The sequence below is a fragment of the Acomys minous genome, assembly GCF_964271855.1.
Source record: "Acomys minous genome assembly, chromosome: 1".
In the NCBI taxonomy this organism is placed as follows: Eukaryota; Metazoa; Chordata; class Mammalia; order Rodentia; family Muridae; genus Acomys; species Acomys minous.
In genome coordinates, this window is record NC_140483.1 from 126,396,754 (window position 1) to 126,419,395 (window position 22,642).

Below are 22,642 nucleotides of genomic sequence, written 5' to 3' on the forward strand. Positions count from 1 at the left end.
AAATGTATTAAGTTTTAGGTTCTGTCATGGATGAGAGAATTTCAAGTTGATATAAATATATGGCCATGATGTTTATTACAACTTACACTAGTAAACTAGCCCTTTTCCTGATTTCACCTGACAGTTTAGAGTATATGAAGGGAAGTCAGAGCTCAAAGCAAGACTTTGGAAGTAGGAACTAAAGAGATCATGGAGAAGCACTGTTTATTAGCTCATTTCTGTTTATTAGCTCATTTCTTTGGCTTGCTCAGTTGGAATTCATGTAGTTCCTTGGACCACCTACTGATGAGTGGCACAACTTATAGTCTATAATGGTGTGTGACCTTCCATATCAATAGTCAACATAAAATATGCCTGCAGACTCTCCTAGACCAATATTCAGGTAGGGAATATTTTCTTTTTTCTTTTAAATATTTTATTCACATTACTTCACAATTATCCCCTCACTTGCATCTTCCTGTTTCCCCCTCTCTCTTTTTCACCCTATTGCCCTCCCCCAGACTCCTGACAGAAGTGAATATCCTCCCTCAACATGTGATCATGCCTATATGGTCTCATCCAGGTAGCCTGCTTTCATTTCTTCTGAATGCTACTAGGCCTCTCCACAATGGATATTTGTCAAATTGGAGGCACCAGAGTTCATGTAAGAAGCAGATGCTATTCTACCCACAACCATGAAGAATGATTTATCCATTGGACAGATCTGAACAGGGGGTCTAGTTTTACTGCATTCATTGTCCCTGGGTGGTACAACAGTTTGTGCAGCCCCTCCTTGGTTCATATCCACGAGCCTTGATGGTCTCCTTGTGAGGATCCTGGACCCTCTGGGTCCTGCTGTCTCCCCAATCTTCCATTGTACTCTCACCTGGGTTCCAGCAGCGAGTCCCAGTGTCTGTCCTGATCACCTCTGAGTAGAGACTCTCAGAGGACATCCATGTTGGGCTCATATCAGTTCCTCTTTCCTGATAACCACAGCTTGTGACAAGTTAGTAACAAAAAGCAAACACAGGTAAAATTCTCAGCGGAGTGAATTCTGTGTCTGAAGTTAAATACAATGACTCATTCATTGTTGGGGATGTAATAGTGATGTGGAACCATTTAGAGGACTCTAGGGAGGATGCTAAATTCTCATTCAGAAGGGCAAATAGATTAGACACTGGAAGTTGTTGAAGAGCAGAAACAGAAAGAAAGCCTATCATAGTGATGCTCCGAAAGACTCAACCCAGCAGGGGATCAAAGCATAAGACTCACAATCAAATTTGGAGTAGAGCACATGGAGTCTTATGGCAGAGTAGGGGGATAGAAATACATGGAGGGGACAAGAACACCACAAGGAGACCAATGAAGCCAACACATCCGGGCTGGGGGGTGGGGCACTGCAGAGGCCATGTATTAACCAAGGTAAGGACCTAGACCTTCCTGGTCAAATGTAGTAGGTAGGCAGCACTGTCTCCTTGTGGGTCCCCATAATATGGAGCCCAGGGTCTACTTCTGTCATGGACTCTGGTGCTCACTCATTGAACAATTCCCATTGGTGAGGCAGCCTTGCCAGCCCACAGAGGAAGAAGATACAGGCAGTGCAGGTGAGACTTGATAGACTGGGGTCAGATGATAGGGGAGGAGGGCTCCCCTTTTCTGAGGACTAAGGGAGAGGGGATGAGGGAGGGAGGGTGGGAACTGGAGGAGATGAGGGAGAGGCCTACAATTGGGATGCAAAGTGAATAAATTAAAAGTAAAAATAAATAAATTTAAAAATGAAGTAAAGCCAATTTCTGCCCAGTTAACTTATTCAACCAATTTTTAACATGAGCAATACTAAATGAAGACACATCCATCATTTTAATAGTTTCATTACTAGGCAGTTATAATTCATGTGTATAGCCACTTTTCAAACTAGAAAATACAAAGTCTAAATTTTGCCATGGCTTATGCTCTGTGAGTAATAGAATTTCAAAGGGAAAAATCCTGCAGTGTATGTGACTTTGTTGATGACACTATAAACTACGGAGTTAATCACCTAGATCTTAATTTTAGTTTATAAGAGAAATTGGTGCATTTATGTAGACAATTCATATGGAGTAAGGTAACTAACTTCTGTACCTTGTCTGTTAAAATGCATTTTCCAGTTATGTTTTCAGGAAAGCAGTTATATTAGAATACCTTCAACATTTACATATCTGTAACATTTACTTGTATCTGTACTTGTATGTTGAAGTTCGCTGTGAACTCAGTAATGTACACCAATAATTTCCCAAAATAATAAAAATATTTACATAGAGGTGGAAATAGAGTTTTATTTAAAACTAAGTCAGCTGAAAAGAATATTTATCAACACTGCCGTTCCCATCAAATGGGTAGTACTGTGGCTTGGAATATATGAGAGAGATACAGGAGCATACCTTTGCCATGGTGGGTGTTGACTAGAAGTGATTATTGCTTAACCTAAATGGAAATCTCTGGTCAGTCAGAAATTGTTATTGGTTACTAGCAAACTGATTTTGCAGGTCAAATAAAATGTCCAACCCACTCCATTTTTTCATACCCTCCAAAGATTTCTGTAATCCTAAACTATATTCCTCTGAACACTAATAAATTAAATGACCCATATACCTATAGATACATTGTACTTTATGATTAAACATGTGTGAGCAGTTTAAAAATATTCAGAGCCATCACTATTTGATTGCATATTACTATAACCTATCAGAAGAAAAGTTTTTAATTGATCTGGCCTTTGTGATTTGCCATTTCTTGCTTTATAATAAAGTTTTGAGAGGTGCATTATCTGTAAAGACTAAAGGAAATTTTACTTCATGGTCCTTGGTTGTTGTATCAATCTCTGTATTGTAGTGTTCTTATCCTGTATTATGTGGCTAGTACGTGCTTATTAGTGAGTATATATCATTCATGTCTTCCCGGGTCTGGGTTACCTCACTCAGGATGATCTTTTCTAGTCCCATCCATTTGCCAGCATATTTCAAGATTTCCTTCTTTTTAATACCTCAGTAGTATTCCTTTGTGTAAATGTACCACAGTTTCTTTAAGCATTCTTTGATTGTGGTACATTTAGGATGTTTCTAGATTCTGGCTATTATGAATAAAGATGCAAAGAACATGGTTGAGTCCTCTGCTCAGATATACTAGATAGGCAACACAGTGTCTCTGTGGGTCCTTCCATACATGGAGTAGGCATTACTTCTGACATAGACTATGCTCCCACAATGTTGATCTCTTCCCCCTTGGGGGCGGTTTTGCCAGGCTACAGAGATAGAGGATGCAAGTACTACAGATGAGATTGATATGCTGATGTCAGGTGTGAGGGGAGGGTTGTAGGGCACGTCAGTTTCCCCTGAACAGCCTTCCTATTGCTAATAGTTTAGTGTTCTGAAATAGACTTGATCCAATTACAACAGTAAAATAAAATAAATGAAACATAACAATAGCTGTTCCCAAAGTACAGTTTGGAAAATAATTTTCATTTCCCTTGTTTTGAAATATGGGCAAATTCATTAACATTTGTGATTATTTTTCTGTAGCCTCTGCTTCCAAAGGCTATTTCAACTCCCCTCCTATGTTTTATTCTTCTCCTATTTTAAGACAAACCTCGACTTGAGCAGGCAAAACTTTAATACTAGAGGGCATAAATCATATGACTTACTGAGTACAAATTTTACTGTGAGCTTTATATACTCTGACTGCAGCCGCATATTGGCCTCAGATGCACACTTGAAGAACATATTCCCTAAGTACCCATTATGTGCATCTGGCCACTGAGTGTGCTCTGAAAAGATTCCAAGGCACAAAATACAACTCAAGAGACAAATTTGGTGTTACCAGGAATATAGGAATGGCAGGAGTTTACATTGACCTCAAAAAGATGGATGTAATTCTGGTAGCAGCATATAAGGACAGATGTCTGTGTTGAATCTGTTAAATGTAATGTATATTGCTATATGTATAATTACACAGAAAGATATATATTATATATATATACATATATGTGCATATATAAATGAACATGTATAATTAGTGCAGAAGACACAAGAGTAAATGCTAGACTATTAGTTTTAAATATTATAAAGAATAAGAGGGAAGTTGCATCTTTAAATATTTCTGTATAGATTTTTTCAAAATATTTTTGTAGTTTCATAGAAAATTTCCTATCTGACAAGATCATAACACTGACATATCACTCAAAATAAGCTTTGGCTGCAAAATGGAATGTCTCAGAACTTGTGTGTTGTTTAATAATTTTTTAAAATTACCTACTTGTCACTTATTGGGAACAGCAGCATTTCAAGCCTAAAAGGAAAATGGAAGACAAAAAATGAAGGATGATAAAACTTCATTTTTACATTATTTGCATTTACTTTCTTTGGAAAGCTAAGACATAAATCAAATGTGCATTTTCTAAAACATAATATTTTTCATTATGTACTTTATATTTACACAGTTTTGTATTTTGTCTATGTGTTTATAATCATATGGTTACTTATTAATCTTTTTCTCTTTGCTGTTGTTATGACCCTAATTGGAGGATCTTAGCACAAAAGAGTAACCTAGCAACAATCTGCTTTCTAGCATGTACGACATGAGTGCCCTACTACAGAAGAACTTACCATTTTGTTCATGTGTATTATTAACGTCTTCTTATTTTTGAGAAAGTGACTGAAAATATCGAATTTCATAATAGGTAATATTATTGACTCCCTACTTCATTCAGAAAACACTGAACCTTTCTCAGATTGCACCGCTACTAAATGATTTACTGCAATGTTTTCCCTGCAGCCTGTTCATCACAGATTAGATGCAGAGCATCTTGACACACTTTTCTCAGCTTTCTTAGAGTGACTTTCACCAGTCACCTTGTTGACGGCACTGCAGTGCTCAACTTTAAATAGCTTTTATCAAGTTGATGACAAGGATTGTACTTTTAGAGATGTCAATTTTGTGGCTATTCATAGAAGATTACCATTTGATTTTCATATTTTAAAAATGGCACATTTATTATTACCTTTTATGAAAGTTAGTTTCTATAGTTTCCACTTATTTTCACTTGGAAAGCAAATTTCATAGACTATGGTTTTAACTTATATAATGACAATTATTACAGACAAACCCTCCTTCCATATCAGTACCTACATGATAACTACGCCAGGTCGGGTGCAGGAACACACACTGCTGAATTCCTTCTCGTGGAAACTTAGCAATTTGCATTGTACTTCACTACTGTTAAAAAAACTCTTGTAATTTCTGGGAAGACTGAGGTGAAAGAAAAAGAAACCAGAATGTGCGCATGATGCATGAACACAAAATGGCGCTTTGGGAACGAATGCGTGAGACTGTGGGAATGTCTGGCTGTGGTCCTGGAGGGGTGTGGGGGGGGAGGGTGGGGTGGGTGTTCACTTCTTTTTCTCAAAGAAGTGGATTTTTTTCCCTCTGTGACTTCAAATGACTCACAAATGTTGCAGGAATAAAAGGGATGCCAATTGCTTCTCCCTTCAACTTCTTTCTCTCATCATCCTTCTTAGTCTTGTCACTAGGAAGAAAATAAGACTTTTAAACTGATTACCAAACGTAAATGATTACATGGTTGGAGTTTATCTATCAATTTCACTTTATGAATTACTTTAAATAATGATTATTCTTTATGTGAAAAAGTTATACACTCTTGAGAATGTCCAGCTACTGTAGGGTTAAATGTTTACATGACTCTGACACATAAACACAACGAATATCTTTAAAGATCTCCATCCCATCTGCAGCCGTTGTTCAACTGTCAAAGGAAAAAGTTCTTAAGTTTATCATGTGCACATTTCCTGCCCCTTCCAGCAAAGATGTCTTAATGAACCACTGGAAAAGCATGATTCCAAAGTTGGGTTTCTGGAGGACAAATGGATTCTTATTTATATATTTATGAGGTATTAAGTATACAAACTATACATGACAAACTTCCAAGTACTGATTAATCACACTTTTTACTAATTCACATTTATAAATATGTTACAAATGACTATACTACTGAAATTATAAGATAATCTAAGGTATTGTAATATATGGGGCAAAGATATCAAATAAGTTAGGGTCTGCTAAAGGTAAAAGTTAATTTCTAGAACATTAACGTTCAGTACAAAGTTGATCTAAGGGAATTGTCCTTGTGATTACAGGTTTGGTTACAAAAATACGGCTACCTTCCACCGACTGACCCCAGGATGTCAGTGCTGCGCTCTGCAGAGACCATGCAGTCAGCCCTAGCTGCCATGCAGCAGTTCTATGGCATTAACATGACAGGAAAAGTGGACAGAAACACAATTGAGTAAGTAAAGTCCTCCAGATTCTTCTGCTTATTGGTCTTTGAGTTCACTGAAGACGTCTCAAAAACTACACACACTTCTATAACCGCTACTGGGAGATTTTGCCTCATGAACTTTTCTTTGGAGTGTACCTTGTTTTCACCATCAGTCTTCTGGTGGTGCTCACACCATGTGCTATCCAAAGTTGGGTTATTCCGGTGGTTTTAACAACACATCTGAGTAGGAAAGAAAATACGGTCAAGAGGCAAAGTAAATGTATCTTCTAAGAAACAATGGGTGAGCTGATTTGTGTGTGTGGTTTGTGAGAGCTGTTGTTTACACCTCTCTGAAAAGTGGTATTAGGTTGGCAGCTTCACATTGGATGTGATGCAAATATTTAAACAGGTGGAAATAGGAAACAATACCAATAATATACTTATGTTGGACTGGATAAGAAATTTAAAAGTGGACTATTAATAGCTTGCTGGGTACACAATAGTGCCAGCTCTCTAAGTGATATAAATCAAATAATATCTTTTACTTGATGGTGTCTACTTTGAATTTCTCAGGAACCAATAGCTTATTCATGTCTTCTAATAATATTGGTTTATTTACTGACTGTTTACAACAAATGGTCTGTCAAGTGAACACCAAGACAAAATGAATTACCTCTTTGGCAATATAACTTTATGTGTTCACAAGTATGTAGTGGAATTATATTTTTATCACAGGCTCCTAGTAGGTTGCAACATATTGTGAAATATAATTATTGGTTCTAGACTAAAAAAGACAAATTGATATTTCCTGTGGAGACAGGAAAAGTCTTTTGTGTTCTTAGAACCCTTTTGTTCACAAAGTGAATATTATCTGTTATTTAAGGATCATATATTAACCTTTACAATAGACAAAAAATGAATTTTTCTCTCAACCCCCCCAAAAGAACTGAATATCAAAAACCAAATGAAATATCTTGACAAATCTCTGACCTATCAAGCTAATTCCAAATTTAATTCTGGAATCTTACTTCCTTTTCTAATGTTCACATAAGGTTGTTGGTCATAGTATCTCTATATCACCAAGATAGAAATACATATAATTTAACCTTTCAAAAATAAGCAACAAATTGGTTTTTAAAAATAAAGATCTTCTTGTTACTTGTCTTCTTTGGGTCTGTGAATTTTAGTGTGTTTATTCTGTACTATAGGGCTAAGATGATCACTTATAAGTGAGTACATACCATGTGTGTCTTTCTGGGTCTGGGTAACCTCAATCAGGATGATCTTTTCTTTTTCTTTTTCTTTTTTGTTCTTTTCTTTCTTTTTTTTTTTTTGATAATATTTTCTAATTCCATCCATTTACTTGCACATTTCATGATATCCTTGTTTTGAGTATCTGAGTAGTATTCCATTGTGTGAACGTACAACAGTTTCTTCACCCATTCTTCAGTTGAATGACATCCAGTTGTTTCCAGATTATGACTATTATAAATAAGGCTGCTATGAACATAATTGAGCATTTTGGGTAAATGCCCAGGACTGTCATAGCTGGGCCTTTAGGTAGAGTTAATCCCAATTTAATAAGAAGGTGCCAGTTTGATTTCCAAAGTCTTGTACAAGTTTGTACTACAACCAGCAATGGAGTACAGTTCCCCTTGCTCTACATCCTAGCTATCTTGTGCTGTCACAAGTTTTTTTTAGCTTAGCCACTCTGATAGGTGTAAGATGGAATCTCAGAGTTGTTTTGATATGCATTTCCCGTGTGACTAAGAATGTTAAACATTTCTTTAAGTGCTTCTTAGCCATTAGAGATGCTTCTGTTAAGAATTCTGTTCAGCTCTGTATCCCATTTATTTACTGGATTATTTGGGGTGTTTTTTTGATGTTTAATTTCCTGTGTTCTTTATATATTTTAGATATTAGCCGTGGGTTGGATATAGGGTTGGTGAAGAACTTTTCCTATTCTGTAAACTGCCATTTTATTCTATTGACAGCATCCTTTGCCTTACAGAAGCTTTTCAGTCTCAAGAAGTCCTGTGTATTAATTGTTGATTTTGGAACCTGAGCTGGTGGTGTTCTGTTCAGGAAGTTGTTTGCTATGCTAATGAGTTCAAGGCTAATTCCCACTTTCTCTTCTAAATAGATTTAATATATCTGGTTTTATTTTGAGATCAGGTAAAATAGAATAGACAGTGGGAGCGGTTGAAGAGAGGGAACAAAATAGGGGAAGGAGTGCAAAGAAAAATGAGGGTGGAGATCAGACCTGGGGAGAGCAGGGAAAAGATGACGGGGACTGCAGAGAGAAGAGAAACTGTGGGCTGAGGCTTCTCTGTGACAAGGTGGAGACCTAGGACATAGTAAGATTCTGGGAGCATATGTGGGTGACTCTAACTGAAATCCCTAGTAGCAGGGGACATAAAGATTGAAGAGGACATCCTCTAAACAGGACTTCTAGTGGAGGGAGGAAAACACCAACCTACCCAGAGGAACTTCAACCTAAATTTACCCTACCTACAAGAGATGCACGGATACAGCTAGAGTCACAATTGAGGGAATGTCCAACCAACGCCTGGCCCAGCCCCATGGGAGCACCCCATGGGAGCAAGACATCCCCTGACACTATTAACTGTACCTGCTAAGTTTGCATATGGAAGCCTAGCATAGCTGTCCTCTGAGAGGCTCCACCAAGTAGGGAAACGACACAGATGCTGAGCCTCAGTTGAACATTGGTCAAAGCTAAAGACTCAAAGAAGAGTCTTGAGGAAAACAGGGCTAGGCGGTATAGAAGGCCCTAGAGGGGAAAGAATCTCCACAGGAAGACCAACAGAGCCAATTAACCAGACCCCAGAGGGAGTTACAGAGAATGAAACACTAACCAAGGACCGTTCATGGACAGGACCTACGCCCCTTACCCAGGTGTAGCCAATGGGTAGCTGTTGGCTTCATGTGGATCCCCTAGCATTTAGAACAGGGGATATCTCTGACACGGACTCTTTTGCCTGCTTTTTGATCACTTCCTCCTGGCAGCGCTTCCTCTTCAGGCCACAGGGTAAGAGGATGAGTGCAGTCCTGTTGGGACTTGGACTTGATATGCTAATGTGGTTGGTGGTGGGAAACTCCCCTTTTATCAGGAGTAGGGGAGAAGTGATGGGGGAAAACGGAGGAAGGGTGGGAGAGAGAGAAGAAACAGGAGTGAGCCACAATAAGGATGGAAGGTGAATAAATAAATTAATTAAAAATGAAATAAAAATTAAGATCTTAACTCCCTTCGCAATTTTAATAGACATATAAGAACTGACTTGTCCAGATATTGGCAAACAAAAGTTAATAATAAATTAATCACATTCTGCAACACTTAGAAACCCAATAGAATTTCAAAATTTCAGATGTGAATACCTAAGTCATTGTCATTATTTGTTCTTAGAGAGATATCAGACATTTCTTAACTTGAAGTGGACGTTCTCATAAATAAATAAAGGCTAAATATGGAAAAAATGTAGTCTTATGTTTTGTTCCTCAGTATTAAACATAAGTGTCCTTCCTATGCCTTACTCTTCATTTTAACATTGTACTACTATTGACATTTTCCTGTCTTCCTGGTGAAGAGCCTTTAGCTTAAGTTTCATTTTCTTAGAATTTTGAAAACAATATTCTAAAAACTGCAAGTGAATTAAGGATTTAGAAAACAAGTTACATTGTGCATATTCAGATTATGGTTTTGAATCATATCACAAAAATATAAGAAGTATCTACCTCTTACTAGAAATTAATGGTGAGAAAGTTTAAAAATATATATTTTAAGGGGAATGAGATATGGTACAGCATTGAAAGTGCTTATTGTTCTGTAGAAGACCTGACTCAGTTTCCAGGTTACACTTCAGGACGCTCACAGCTATGTATAACTCCAGCTCCAGAAAATCGTATAGAGTCATGAAAATACACACATACAGTAACATACTCAACACACTCTCATCTGTCTACCATCTATCTGTCTATCTATCTATCTATCTATCTATCTATCTATCTATCTATCTATCATCTGTCATCTGTCTGTCTGTCTGATGTTTATAAAAAAGTTAAATATATCATTTAAAAGCTTAAAGCATAGAGTCCTACTTATTTTTTTTCTCCCAGTTGTGGGAAACTGATCATTAGAAGGATGCAGATGGATAGTTTTGGTTGCCTAATGCATCTATAGAAAGACAGATGATCATAATGGGCTTTGTTGTGTGGAAGGAAATCACTGGGGGGATGGGTGGTATGGCAGGAAACTGTAAAAATTATGGAGATATAGAGAAAATTTATGTTCCACTGGTATCCAGTGACTAAGATTCCAAAGCAAGTCAAATGAGTAAATAGAGAAAAGTCGCCTTTCTACAGTACAAAACTGGAGATTAAGAACCATATAGGTGCTCCTTAGCTTAAAACCAAGTGAGTTTTTCTGCTTGTTTTTTGTTTGTGTTCTTATTTCCTTTTCTTCTTTTAAAACAACTCTATTCTTACTGAATTTCAATGGGCATTTCATTTTGTGTCTATTATTTGAATTCACAACGCATCTTTGCCCTTAACAATCTTAACCTAGATGCTATTTCCAGATGAAATTATAGAAAGACCATTAACCCTTCTGTTTTTCCTCTTTCCTCTCTCTCTTCTCTGAAGCTCCCCCTCCCTCTTGCTCTAGATCTTGATAGCTTTGCCTTAATCCTTATTGTTGCTGAAACCTGAAGCGCTAGGACTTCATTTGTCGGTGGTCTTTGCTTTTAATGAAAGCTAATACTGAGGTGTTATGGCTCAGGTTCCTCATATTAACCATTTAAAATTACAAACCCTTGAATAATGCTATAAAAGCACTGCTTTTTACTTTTTTAATCCAAATAAGTATATACTGATAATCATTCTGAAACAGCACTCTACTACTTCTATAGGTTATAAGACATGAAGTTCATAGGCACAATATGACCCTACACCTATAATCTCAGGACATAAGAGATAGAAGCAGGATTGACACACATTTGAGATTGGTTCAGCCTACATAATGAGTTTAGTGCAAGTCGAGGCTAGAGAGCAAACCCTTGTCACAGAACAAAAACAGATATAAAAACAAAGAAACAAAACAGCTGCTAGAGAAGTTAAAGGTCCTTGTTGCTTGTCTTATTTTTCAATTATGGTGATAACACACCATCATTAAGGCAACTTATAGTAAATAGAGTTCATGAAGTCTACAATTTCAGATGCTGATTCCTTCACATTCATAGTAAAGAACATGACAGCAGGCAGGGAAAATTATTCTGGAGCTAGAGCTGAGACTTTACATCTTAAGACACAAGAAAGAGGCAGAGAGAAGTGGAGATGCTGTAGGCTTTTGAAAGCTTGAAGGCTACACCCAGGGACACAACTCCTCTAGTAAGGCCACACCTCCAAACCCTTACCAAACTTTTCCACCCCCTGTAGACCAACCTTTTAAATAGATAAGCCATGGATGTGTCATCCTCATTCACATCATTACACAGCACAATGGTGATGATGTGACTGCAGACTCAGCACCCACATAAGAGTTTGAAACCATCTTAAGCTTAACAGAGCCTACTTCAAAACAACAAAAAGAACAAAATATGTCCTAAAGTTATAGCCTTACTATAACAGTGCTGTTCCGTCATTGAGATACCATCAATAAAGGTTAAATATTAGATTCTTAAAGGTCATGTATTTATAGATTAATTTCATTGTTATTTATTTATGTTTGCTTGTTCATTTGAGATTGCACTCTTGTAGCCTGCAAGCTGCCTCCCACATGCTATGTAGCCATACTTTGCTTACACTACTTACAAATCTTTCCTCCCCATCCTGACTGCTGGTTATAGGCAAATTCCTTATGGACTGGGTCATATCTTAAAGAAGTATTTTATTTTAATGATATATGTGTATTAGAGTATGTGTAGGGGAGCTGCTTACTGTGCTGCTGGGAGTTGAACTTAGAACTTCTAAAAGAACAGTAAGCCCTCATAGTCATTGACCCCCTTATTTGTTTTTAAATTTAAAAAATTCTTCTGTTGGCAAACAGACATGTGGTGCAATTAATCTATTATTCTTGAGTAATGGAAAGTGATTACTGCAATTGTAGTAATCCTTGTATTATGTTGAAGTCCTTAACCATTTCCAAGTAACTCATTTAGAAATCGCTTTGAATAGCACATTTTATTGCTTTTTTGTTATTAGAACTGGCATTGGGAGGATAGTAGTATTTGTTCTCCATCCAAAACTAAATCCATTGCCTAACAGCATTTTAAAGTATGAGTTGGCTAACAAATTCATTTAAGCAATCTCACTTAAATACCTTCATGAATACAGAATATTATAGTAGGCTTAAACATTTTATCAAGCTGAGAAATACAGGCTCATTATGTAGGGCATACCTGAATTTTTTATAATTTTAAATGTAATTAGGGGAATTGTCTAACATGCACCTACCAGTATATAGTGAAGAATGCTTGAAGAAAGGGCCATCTCTACAGTAGTTAATATTTCCTTCGGAATTCTCTCTGTTTTCATATATATGGCATATGTGTGCTGGTGAATGTGTGTGCATGTTGGAATAGTTAGGGTAATCTTCGTAATACCACACAATTAATTCAACACATGGTGATTTTTTTTTATTTAAACTGTTTGAACTCTAGTAGCATTTCCAAAAATTTATTATAAAATTTCAGAAGGATTTAAAATCCTAATTTGTTAATTGGAATGGTTAATTAGATATCCCAAGATGCACTTATCACATAGTCTTAAATTTTATTATTTTATCAAAATTGTCGAATTAATATACTAATATTAATACTTTCCATTTGGGAAGAAAAGATGAAGTCTTCAGTAGTTGCTTATCATTTTACTCTCTGAATGTGGTGTGAGCTTTCAAACAAAGTTGCCTCAGTGACTTCACTTTGGGAGCCATAGACATATGATTGCTATCTTAATCTGGAGGGTATTATTAATAAGAGCAGAGAGAAGCTGATGATTTCTCTTTGATGATTGTGGTAACTAATACCTTTCTTCTCTGTCCTTTGCCCTTCAGCGTTTTCTCTTTGCACTTTCTGTACTGTGATTTGCCTATGTGTCCAGGAAGGCAGTTAATGAGCTGATATAGGGGAAATAAGATAGCAATGTTTGATTCCGGTGTAAATTTGCTTTTACACTACCTGTAATCATGCAGCTTATGAATGTTTAAAAATATTTTTAAAAGAACAAGCATATTTAAGTGTTCCCAGAAAAATATGGGGACAACTCTTAAGCAATGATTATTATCCTTGCATTTAAATAAAATTTGGTAAGTCTGAATGATAAAAGCATATCTAAGATAATGCAAAATGTATTTTAAAAATAATTTTCTGAAAGTAAATGGAGATACATGTATAGCAGACCAATACAGTGTCCATGAACATGTGTGAGAGCTGTCTGTCCCTCTCATCCCTGTTCACTGCTGCTTCCTGCAGCATCACTGCAGTGTCACCAGGTACACTCACCATAGCTGTGTGGAGAAGCACTTGGCTCTACACAACCGTAATCATGAATATTGGAAAGGCTGAAGCTATGAGGTTGGTTGAGATAAGGATGCCCAGAGTGACCCCACAGTATTGCAGAACCCTTTCTCAATAAGATAGTGACATAGCATTGGCTAGTACTTACATATTGGGATATTCAAACCCATCTAATTCTAAAGCCAGTTTTTACTCTTGGTGAGGACTGCGGTATGTGGAGTCTCAGGATATTACCTGTTCATGTACAAATGCACAATTTCTGAGCCAGTGGTTATTCATAAAACATGTGAGAGCAGAGAACTGTTGAAATACCTGCTAACAAAGAACTAGAAAGACCTCTGATTTCAATGAGATGCTCTTCTGAACATAAAACCAGATATCAAACTGACTGAAGACATTCATTTCTATAGTATTTAATCCTGAAAAGTAGGCTGGCCTACTGGAAGATAGCAGTGAGGATGCATCACGTTTGACTTTAAAAAGGAATGCTTTTCCTTATAACTAATTTTTTTAGACAAGACTGGGTTGGTTATATTTGATAAACACGGTGTCTTCATTACTCTGAGTATTACAACTATAACAACAACAACAACAACAACAACAACAACAACTACTACTACTACTACTACTACTGCTATTACTAGCAATAATAAAGAAATTTTATTGTTTATTTTAAAAGTATTACCTATCTTGAAAAATTTTAAAAAATTTTTATTAATTTATTCTTGTTACATTTCAATGGTTATCCCATCCCTTGTATCCTCCCATTCTTCCTTCCCTCCCATTTTCCCCTTACTCCCCTCCACTATGGCTGTTCCTGAGGGGGATTACATCCCCCTGTATATGCTCATAGGGTATCAAGTCTATTCTTGGTAACCTGCTGTCCTTCCTCTGAGTGCCACCAGGTCTCCTCCTCCAGGGGACATGGTCAAATATGAGGCACCAGAGTTCGTGTGAAAGTAATACCCCACTCTCCACTCAACTGTGGAGACTGTTCTGACCATTGGCTAGATCTGGGTAGGGGTTTAAAGTTTACCGCCTGTATTGTCCTTGGCTGGTGCCTTAGTTTGAGCGGGACCCCTGGGCCCAAATCTGCCTATCATAATGTTCTACTTGTAGGTTTCTAGGAAATTTGTAGACAAATGGATTGAGCTAGAAATGATCATAATGAGTGAGTTAACCAAAAAGCAGAAAGACTCAAATGGTATATACTCACTTATATCTGCATATTAGCCCAAGGGGCATGTCCCATGAAAGCCTTCACTTACCAGGAAACTGGGACAGAGGGGAGGACATCCTGTTGGGACTCTAGATGAGAGAAGCATGGGAGAATAGCAAAGTAGAAGGATCCAGAGGGTCCTAGAAACCTATCTTGAAAATTAAGTAATTTCATTGACACATTTTGCTATTCTCATATATGCACAGTAATAGTAGCTGACTTAAGCAAGTGACTGTAAAAGTTAGCTCACTTTCAAAAGCAAAATATTTTTTTTTAAGGAGGAGGTCATTCTATAATAAGCATATATCAATTTTATGATGAAACTACAATAAAAGCAATTAAAACAGCATACAAAAATAAATTAATAAATACCTTTGAGATAATATGTTTCTTCATCTCTCTGAGAATGAATGTGGCTGGGCTGGCCTTGAATTTATAAACACCATTTTGCCTCCCCTTCAGGTACCATTATTTTAAGTGTACTGGAAAGTACCCAGTTATGCAGTGAACATTCATAGGAAGGCATTTAGAATTCAAGTCCACTTAAAATAATTAAAAAAAAAATACGATTAAACATAGAAAATCCAACTATTATTTCTTCCTTTTGGTTCATGTAGCAACACAAAAATTTAGTATGATCTAGGTAGTTAGTAAATAGACTAGGAACTGAAAACACACACACACACACACACACACACACATCCATCCATATATACATGAGAAATATTGAAAATCTTCAATAACTTTCTGACAAGACTCAAGGGTAGGCAGTGTACATCAGAGTGATCAAATGCCATGCCTGAGAAAACAAGTTCAACTATGACATAGGACTACACATTGAAATTAATATATTAAAAAAGTATTTCCTTTAAAATTAAGTTTATTCTGTGATACTGAACTGTTTATTCTGAAAAAAAAATAAGAATAATGATTCAAAGTAACAAAGAATTGGAAAAATGCTGGCACCATCTGAACAATGTGTATTCTCAAAGCCGGGGGAGAGTGTCTCTGCCCTATCGAACCCTGCAGTTTTTTAAAAGTATATTTTATTAATTTATTCATATCACATCTCAATTGTTATCCCACCCTTTGTATCCTCCCATTCCTCCTTCATTCCCTCCCATTTTTCCCTTACTCCCCTCCCCTATGACTGTGGCTGGGGGCGACCTCCTCCCCCTGTATATGCTCATAGGGTATCAAGTCTCTTCTTGGTAGCCTGCTATCCTTCCTCTGAGTGCCACCAGGCCTCCCCATCCAGGGGACGTGGTCAAATATGGGGTACCAGAGTTCATGTGCAAGTCAGATCCCACTCTCCACTCAATGGTGGAGAATGTCCCGTCCATTGGCTAGATCTGAGTAGGGGTTCGAAGTTTACTGCACATATTGTCCTTGGCTGGTGTCATAATTTGAGCAGGACCCCTGGGCCCAGATCTGCCCATCATAATGTTCTTCATGTAGGTTTCTAGGACCCTCTGGATCCTTCTATTTCCTACTCAGCTATTAAAAACAAGGAATTCCCAAAATTTGTGGACAAATGGCTTGAACTAGAAATGATCATAATGAGTGAGTTAACCCAGAAGCAGAAAGAATCAAATGGTATATACTCACTTATATCTGGACACTAGACCAAGGGGCATGTCCCATGAAAGTCTTCACTTACCAGGAAAGTGGGACAGAAGGGAGGACATCCTATTGGGATTCTAGGTGAGAGAACCCCGCTATTTGAAGGAACATGGCTGATATATGATATAAAATCTGCAAAGTTGCTCCTGAGATGGTGCAGCAGTTAAGAGCACTGGCTCTTCATCAGAGGACTTACCTACATTTAATTCTAAGACCTTTATGGTGCAGCACAATCTTCTCTCTAGTTTCACGGGATTCAACACCCACTTCTGACCTTGCAGGCACCAAGCACACAGATGCTCCACAGACATATATGAAGACAAAAAGAACCATATACATAACAAAAAATTTTAAAGTACTATTTTTAAAAATGTGTTAAATCATATCCCATGCAAAAATATGCTGAGACTCTGAATCAAATCTTAGGATTATAGAATTCCTTCTCCTTGTCAACCATATTATAATGAGATGTAATGAAAGAGTATAGTTATAATTATATATTATAAAATAATATAATGAGGTATTATAATGGAATATTATAATCAGAAATCATAATGGGAATTTCATCTGGAAAACAAACATTACATGTTAGCATTGGATGATACCTAGTGCCATTTCATGGCTGACATGAGGAAGAGAAGAATGCTCAAGTTTGCATACTTTTTCAACAGTGGATTCTATATAGAAATTGTGAGCAAATTCTTTCTGCTATTATCTCAAAGTATACTGGGGAAGGTAAATGCACAAAACAGTTTGAGTAATAACATAGCAAGTCTTAACTCTTTCTGAAGAAGAAGGCTGCCTATTTAGATTTAAATTGCACACTCACGTAATATGGTTGTTTCTCCTTTACTTTATGGGCTACTGTTTGTTTGCTTTTGAAATCATTATGAAGAGTTGTTTAAAAATACTCACATTTGTTTTTTTTAGCTGGATGAAGAAGCCTCGATGTGGTGTACCAGACCAGACAAGAGGCAGCTCCAAATTCAATGTTCGTAGAAAGCGCTACGCATTAACTGGACAGAAATGGCAACACAAGCACATCACTTACAGGTACAAAAGCTCAGCCCTTTCCACACACCTTGTTTCCTTGCTATTTGATTTGATGTTCTCTTTGGTTTTATAAACATTAACTACTTTTAAGTACTCAGTGATGCTTTATTGCCATAGAGAATTTATTAATGAATAAGAAGAGAATACAATGGGCATTAGGGGACCTTGCAGGCATTCTTTGACATTGTTGGTGTATCTGCATTTTGTGCCTCACAGCTTCCAAAGACCGAAAATATTCTGCAGGACTCGAGATGAGTGTTTTAATACAGTGTATTCTTTGACAAGTTTGAATAGTCTAAAAAATAAACATATAGTAAACTCTATAAGTCAGTCTTTTAAACAAAATGCCTTTGAAATGTTTATAACTGTGCTAGCCACTTTGATTTTTTCCTGTAATAATTATTGAAATCAACATGCTGTCTGTGTTGTCTTCAATGATGAAAAATAATGTCTCACCTAAGGTAACAGTTACTTTATTGGAAAATTCTATGTATATTTATTCATTCACTGAGCTACTAGTGCTTATAAGGTTGTAGGATAAAAAACGTACTGCACCAGCCCTGGGAGATAAAAGCAAATAAAAAAAAATAGGACCCTGTTTGTCCTTAGAGAATACATAGTAAAGTGGAGGTTAAATAATTATACAAATGGGATACCCTACATTAAAAGGAAGAAACAAGACACACATATAAAACTGTACCAGTATTGTCTAGGCCATTGTAGAAAACCAGGGGTCTTGTTAATGAAATGAATCTTTTAGCCAATATTCATAAGGAAATTTGAAAGAAATTGTTAAGCCAATGAATAGAAGTGGAAGATACTTCAGGAAGAGAGTATTCCAAGAAATACCTTGTTCAAATTATATGAGTAAAAGAAGAATTCTATAGTTCTTGCTATTTTTATAAAAAGAACTTCTTGAAATGTTTAAAGATAACATTAAAATGATTTGTTTTGGTTTTCTTTATATAAACCTAGAATGTGGTACTTGTACTTATTTAGAGGACAAACATTATCAGAGTTGCTTTATAGTTTCATATTATCCTCCCGGATAGAATGACACCAGATAATTGTTTTATGCAAATTATGTCAATTTCTCTTCAGATAATTAAAGACAAAATAACCTTTATTCTTCTCACATAGCTAGTATTCACTGTCATTTAATTTTTTTTAACGTGGCTTCAGAAATATTTCATAAAACTTACACTGTCTGTCCTTTCAAGGGAAAGTTAAACATTATTCCAGGGAATTACTATGGAATACTATTGGACTCAATATTAATGCATGCTGTCCAATGAGCATTCTTTCTATAGAGATTGTTGTTATCAGGTAATAGAGTCTGACTGATTAGAGTCTGATTGAAAAGCATTTGTACACTTTATTTAAGATTGATGGATAGCAATGCTTTTCCTGGTAAGGTGAAATAGAAGGCATTTAGAGAAGGTAATAAAACATTAGAGAATGTAAACGTTGGAATATAGAGCTACTATTGCTGATACTTTACCTATTTTTTATTCATGGCCTGGCAAAATTCTGAGCAATTACAAAACAATAAATATTTTGGCCATCTCAAATAATGAGATTTTATTTTCACAATTTTATACCAATGAAATCTGTATAACGGTTTCTCTTGTAAATATTTTCATTGGTGTGGCCCATTTCTTTTAAATTTATCCATTTTACATCCTTATTACTGACTCCTCCCTTTTCTCCTCCTGATCCCAGCCTTCCATCCACTTCCTTCTTTCCCCTTTTCCCTTCTCCTCAGAAAAGGGGAGTCCCCCAACCTGCCCTGGCAAGCAAGTTGCACCAAAACTAGGCACATCCTCTTCCCCTAAGGCCTGAAAAGGCAGCCCAGCTACGGTAAAGTGACCCTAAAGCAGGCAACAGGGTTCATGTCAGAGATAGCCCCCACTCTAATTGCTAGGGACCTTCATGAAGACCTAGCTGCCCATCCACTACATACGTGTAGAGGACCTTGGTCCAGTCCATGCATGCTTCCTGATTGGTGGTTCCATCTCTGTGAGCCTAAATGGTGCTTGGTTGTTTGACTCTGTTGGACTTCTTGATGAGTTCCTGTCACCTCTGGGTCCCTTTGTCTTAAACACAATTTCCTGAGCACCACCTAATGCTTGGCTGTGTGTCTCTACATCACTTCGATCCACTGTTGGATGGAGCCTCTCAGAGGACTGTTATGCTAGGCTCCTGTCTGCAAGCATAGCAGATTATTTTTGATCATGACAGGGGTTGGCTTTCTCCAATGGCTGGATCTCAAGTTGGGCCAGTTGTTTGGCTCTTTCCTCAAATCTGCTCCATCTTTATCCCTGCATACCTTGTAGGCAGGGTAAATGTTGAGTTGAAGGTTTTGTGGGTGGGATGCTGTCCCTTCCTTCCTGGGTATACTAAGTGGCCACTTCAGTCTCCATATCTCCTGATCTAGGAGTCTCATCTAGAGTCACCTCCATATTCTCCCAGGAGCCTACTCTGCAGCATATCTCCTGCTTGTCCTAGAAATGCACCTGCCCCTGTTTCCTTTCTCTCTCCCTGCACTCTCACCTTTCACGCCCTCTCCCTGTCCCCACGTCTGATGCTCCAGAATCCATCCCGATTCCTGATGGAGACACTTCATTTTCACTACCATTTACTCCATCCAGTTCTATTGATTTTCACTAATATAAGCTGTTGTGTGTCTCATTGTGCAATGTTACACATGTATTGTCAGTGCTGCAAAGATTCCATCTTCCCAATTTTTTCCATCTCTCTTCTTTCTAAAGCCTAGTAATTACTGATTTTGTTATTTTCAATAGAAGCATTGATTTTTATGAATTGCCATTTAGTTGTTGTCATGCAAAATGTCTTTTCAAGCCCACTTCTCCTTACTGAGAAGTACCTAAAATTTTTTCACATCTTTATGTGACTTGATAGATCATTTATTTTTATTACTAAAAATAGTCCACTGTAATGATGCCACAGTTTGTTTGTTTATCCACCTATTGAAGCCATCTCTGTTGTTTTCAGAGTTTCTCAGGAATATAGCGAGTATAAACAATTTTGTGTTAGTTTTTGTATGCATATACTTTTCTAGATAATAATGGAGAGTAATTGATTACTGTATGTTAAAACTGGGAGGATCTCTGTATAAAACTGCCAATGTTGCTTTTCCTAGTGGTTGGATGTTCCATTTTGAATTATTGCCAGTGCTATCTGGAAACTGTGTTGCCTATATTTTCTCCAGGGTTTAACAGTCTAAGGTGTTTGGAAGTGTAGCTGTTTTGATAGCTTGTCTTAGTTAGGATTATTATTGCTGTGATGAAACACCATGACCAAAAGCACTTAGGGAAGAAAGAGTTTATTTGGCTCTTATATCCTTAGTCACAGTCCATTGAAGGAATTAAGAGGAACCTTGAGGCAGGATCTGATACAAAGGCCACAGAGGGATGCTGTTTACTGGCTTGCTCCTCCTGCCTTCTTCAGGCTGCTTTCTTATAGAATCCAGAACAAACAGCTTAGGGTTGGCACAAAGGACAATGAGCTGACCCCTGTCACATAAATTGATAATTAAGAACATGCCGTACAAACTTCCTTACAAGATGATTTTATGAGGCATATTCTCAAATGAAAGTTGCCTCTGGCTTGTGTCAAGTTGACATAAAACTAGGGAAAACACAGTGACAAAATTCTCATTGGTTCACAGAGTTGAAGCCTCTGTACTTAGATGGTTTCTTTAATGAAATGTACAACTCAGCATATTCTGCACTTATGTGTTCTAAGAGTATCTTCCTTGGTGGTGTGTCTGCCCAGATTTTCTCATGAAAATGTACATGGCTTTCTTGTCTAAGAGCTTTATTCTCTTCAATCTTTCATCAGTTAATCTTTAACCGCTTTCTCTTCTTTTGTGCCCTACAATTTCATTGGGTTTATTATTTCCTTTTTTGGAGCAGTTGTTTTAATTCTAATAATATTCCCTCACTTTTCTTCTTTTGGTATATGTAGTCTAAAAATATACCATCAAAAACATCGTGTGTGTGTGTGTGTGTGTGTGTGTGTGTGTGTGTGTGTGTGTGTGTGTGCATTATCTTCTAGTAATTCAATAGCTTTCATTGCCTCTTAAGTGCTGGAATTCCAGCCGTGCACCACAGTACATGTTAATGTGGCAAGGGTGAGCAAAACTAGGGCATCCTACATGCTAGTTAAGCACTCTATCAATTGAGTGACATGCCTACCCCCAATTTCAGTTACTTTTTGAAATAATATGTAAAAATGTGCATAAGAGTTGCATCTATATTTATGTATGTATATAGTCCCTCTTCCCCAGCACTATTGTTGAAAAGACCTGAATTTTAAAAGTTATTCACTTTACATCCTGATTGCACCTCCTCCAATCCTCCTAGTTTTCCCCTGCACACCCTTCCCTCCAACTCTCCCCTTTCATACTCCTCAGAGATTAAGGAGGTGCCTCATGGATACCAACCTTTCCTGGCACATTAATTTGCTGCAAGACTAGGCACATCCTCTTTCTGTGACCAGGCAAGGCAGTCAAGTTAGGGGTACAAGATCCAAAGGGACATGCATCAAAGTCAGAAAGAGCTCCCACCTGAGGTCTTGGCAGAGCCACATACAGATGAAGCTGTGCATCTCCCTGGAATAGAGGAGGACCTGTCTTTGGGGATGCACTCCCCTGGTATAATCTCCAAATGAGGGCTCCAAGTCTGCATTTTAAAAATTGTATTTCTTTTACTCCTTTGTCAGTATCAGTTTACTTTTCTGGTTTGGTCACTCTCTGAGCTTCTTTTTTTTTTTTTTTCCATTCTATTCCTGATATGTCAGTTCTAAATCAATATCATACCATCTCTACTAACTTTTTAAATATGTTGATTATATTGAGTTTCTTGAACAGCATCAACTCCAAAACCTATCTGTTCACACCTTTGA

General features: G+C 37.2%; 1 protein-coding gene across 1 annotated transcript in view; it reads left to right on the forward strand.

The window, feature by feature from the left end:
- The window catches only part of MMP16 (matrix metallopeptidase 16), a 252,269-nt gene that overhangs the window by 109,148 nt on the left and 120,479 nt on the right, over positions 1-22,642 (forward strand). The window contains exons 2-3 of the mRNA XM_084793541.1: positions 6,168-6,316; positions 17,591-17,713. Coding sequence (XP_084649667.1) covers positions 6,168-6,316; positions 17,591-17,713 — 272 coding nt within the window. The remainder of the gene's footprint in view (positions 1-6,167; positions 6,317-17,590; positions 17,714-22,642) is intronic.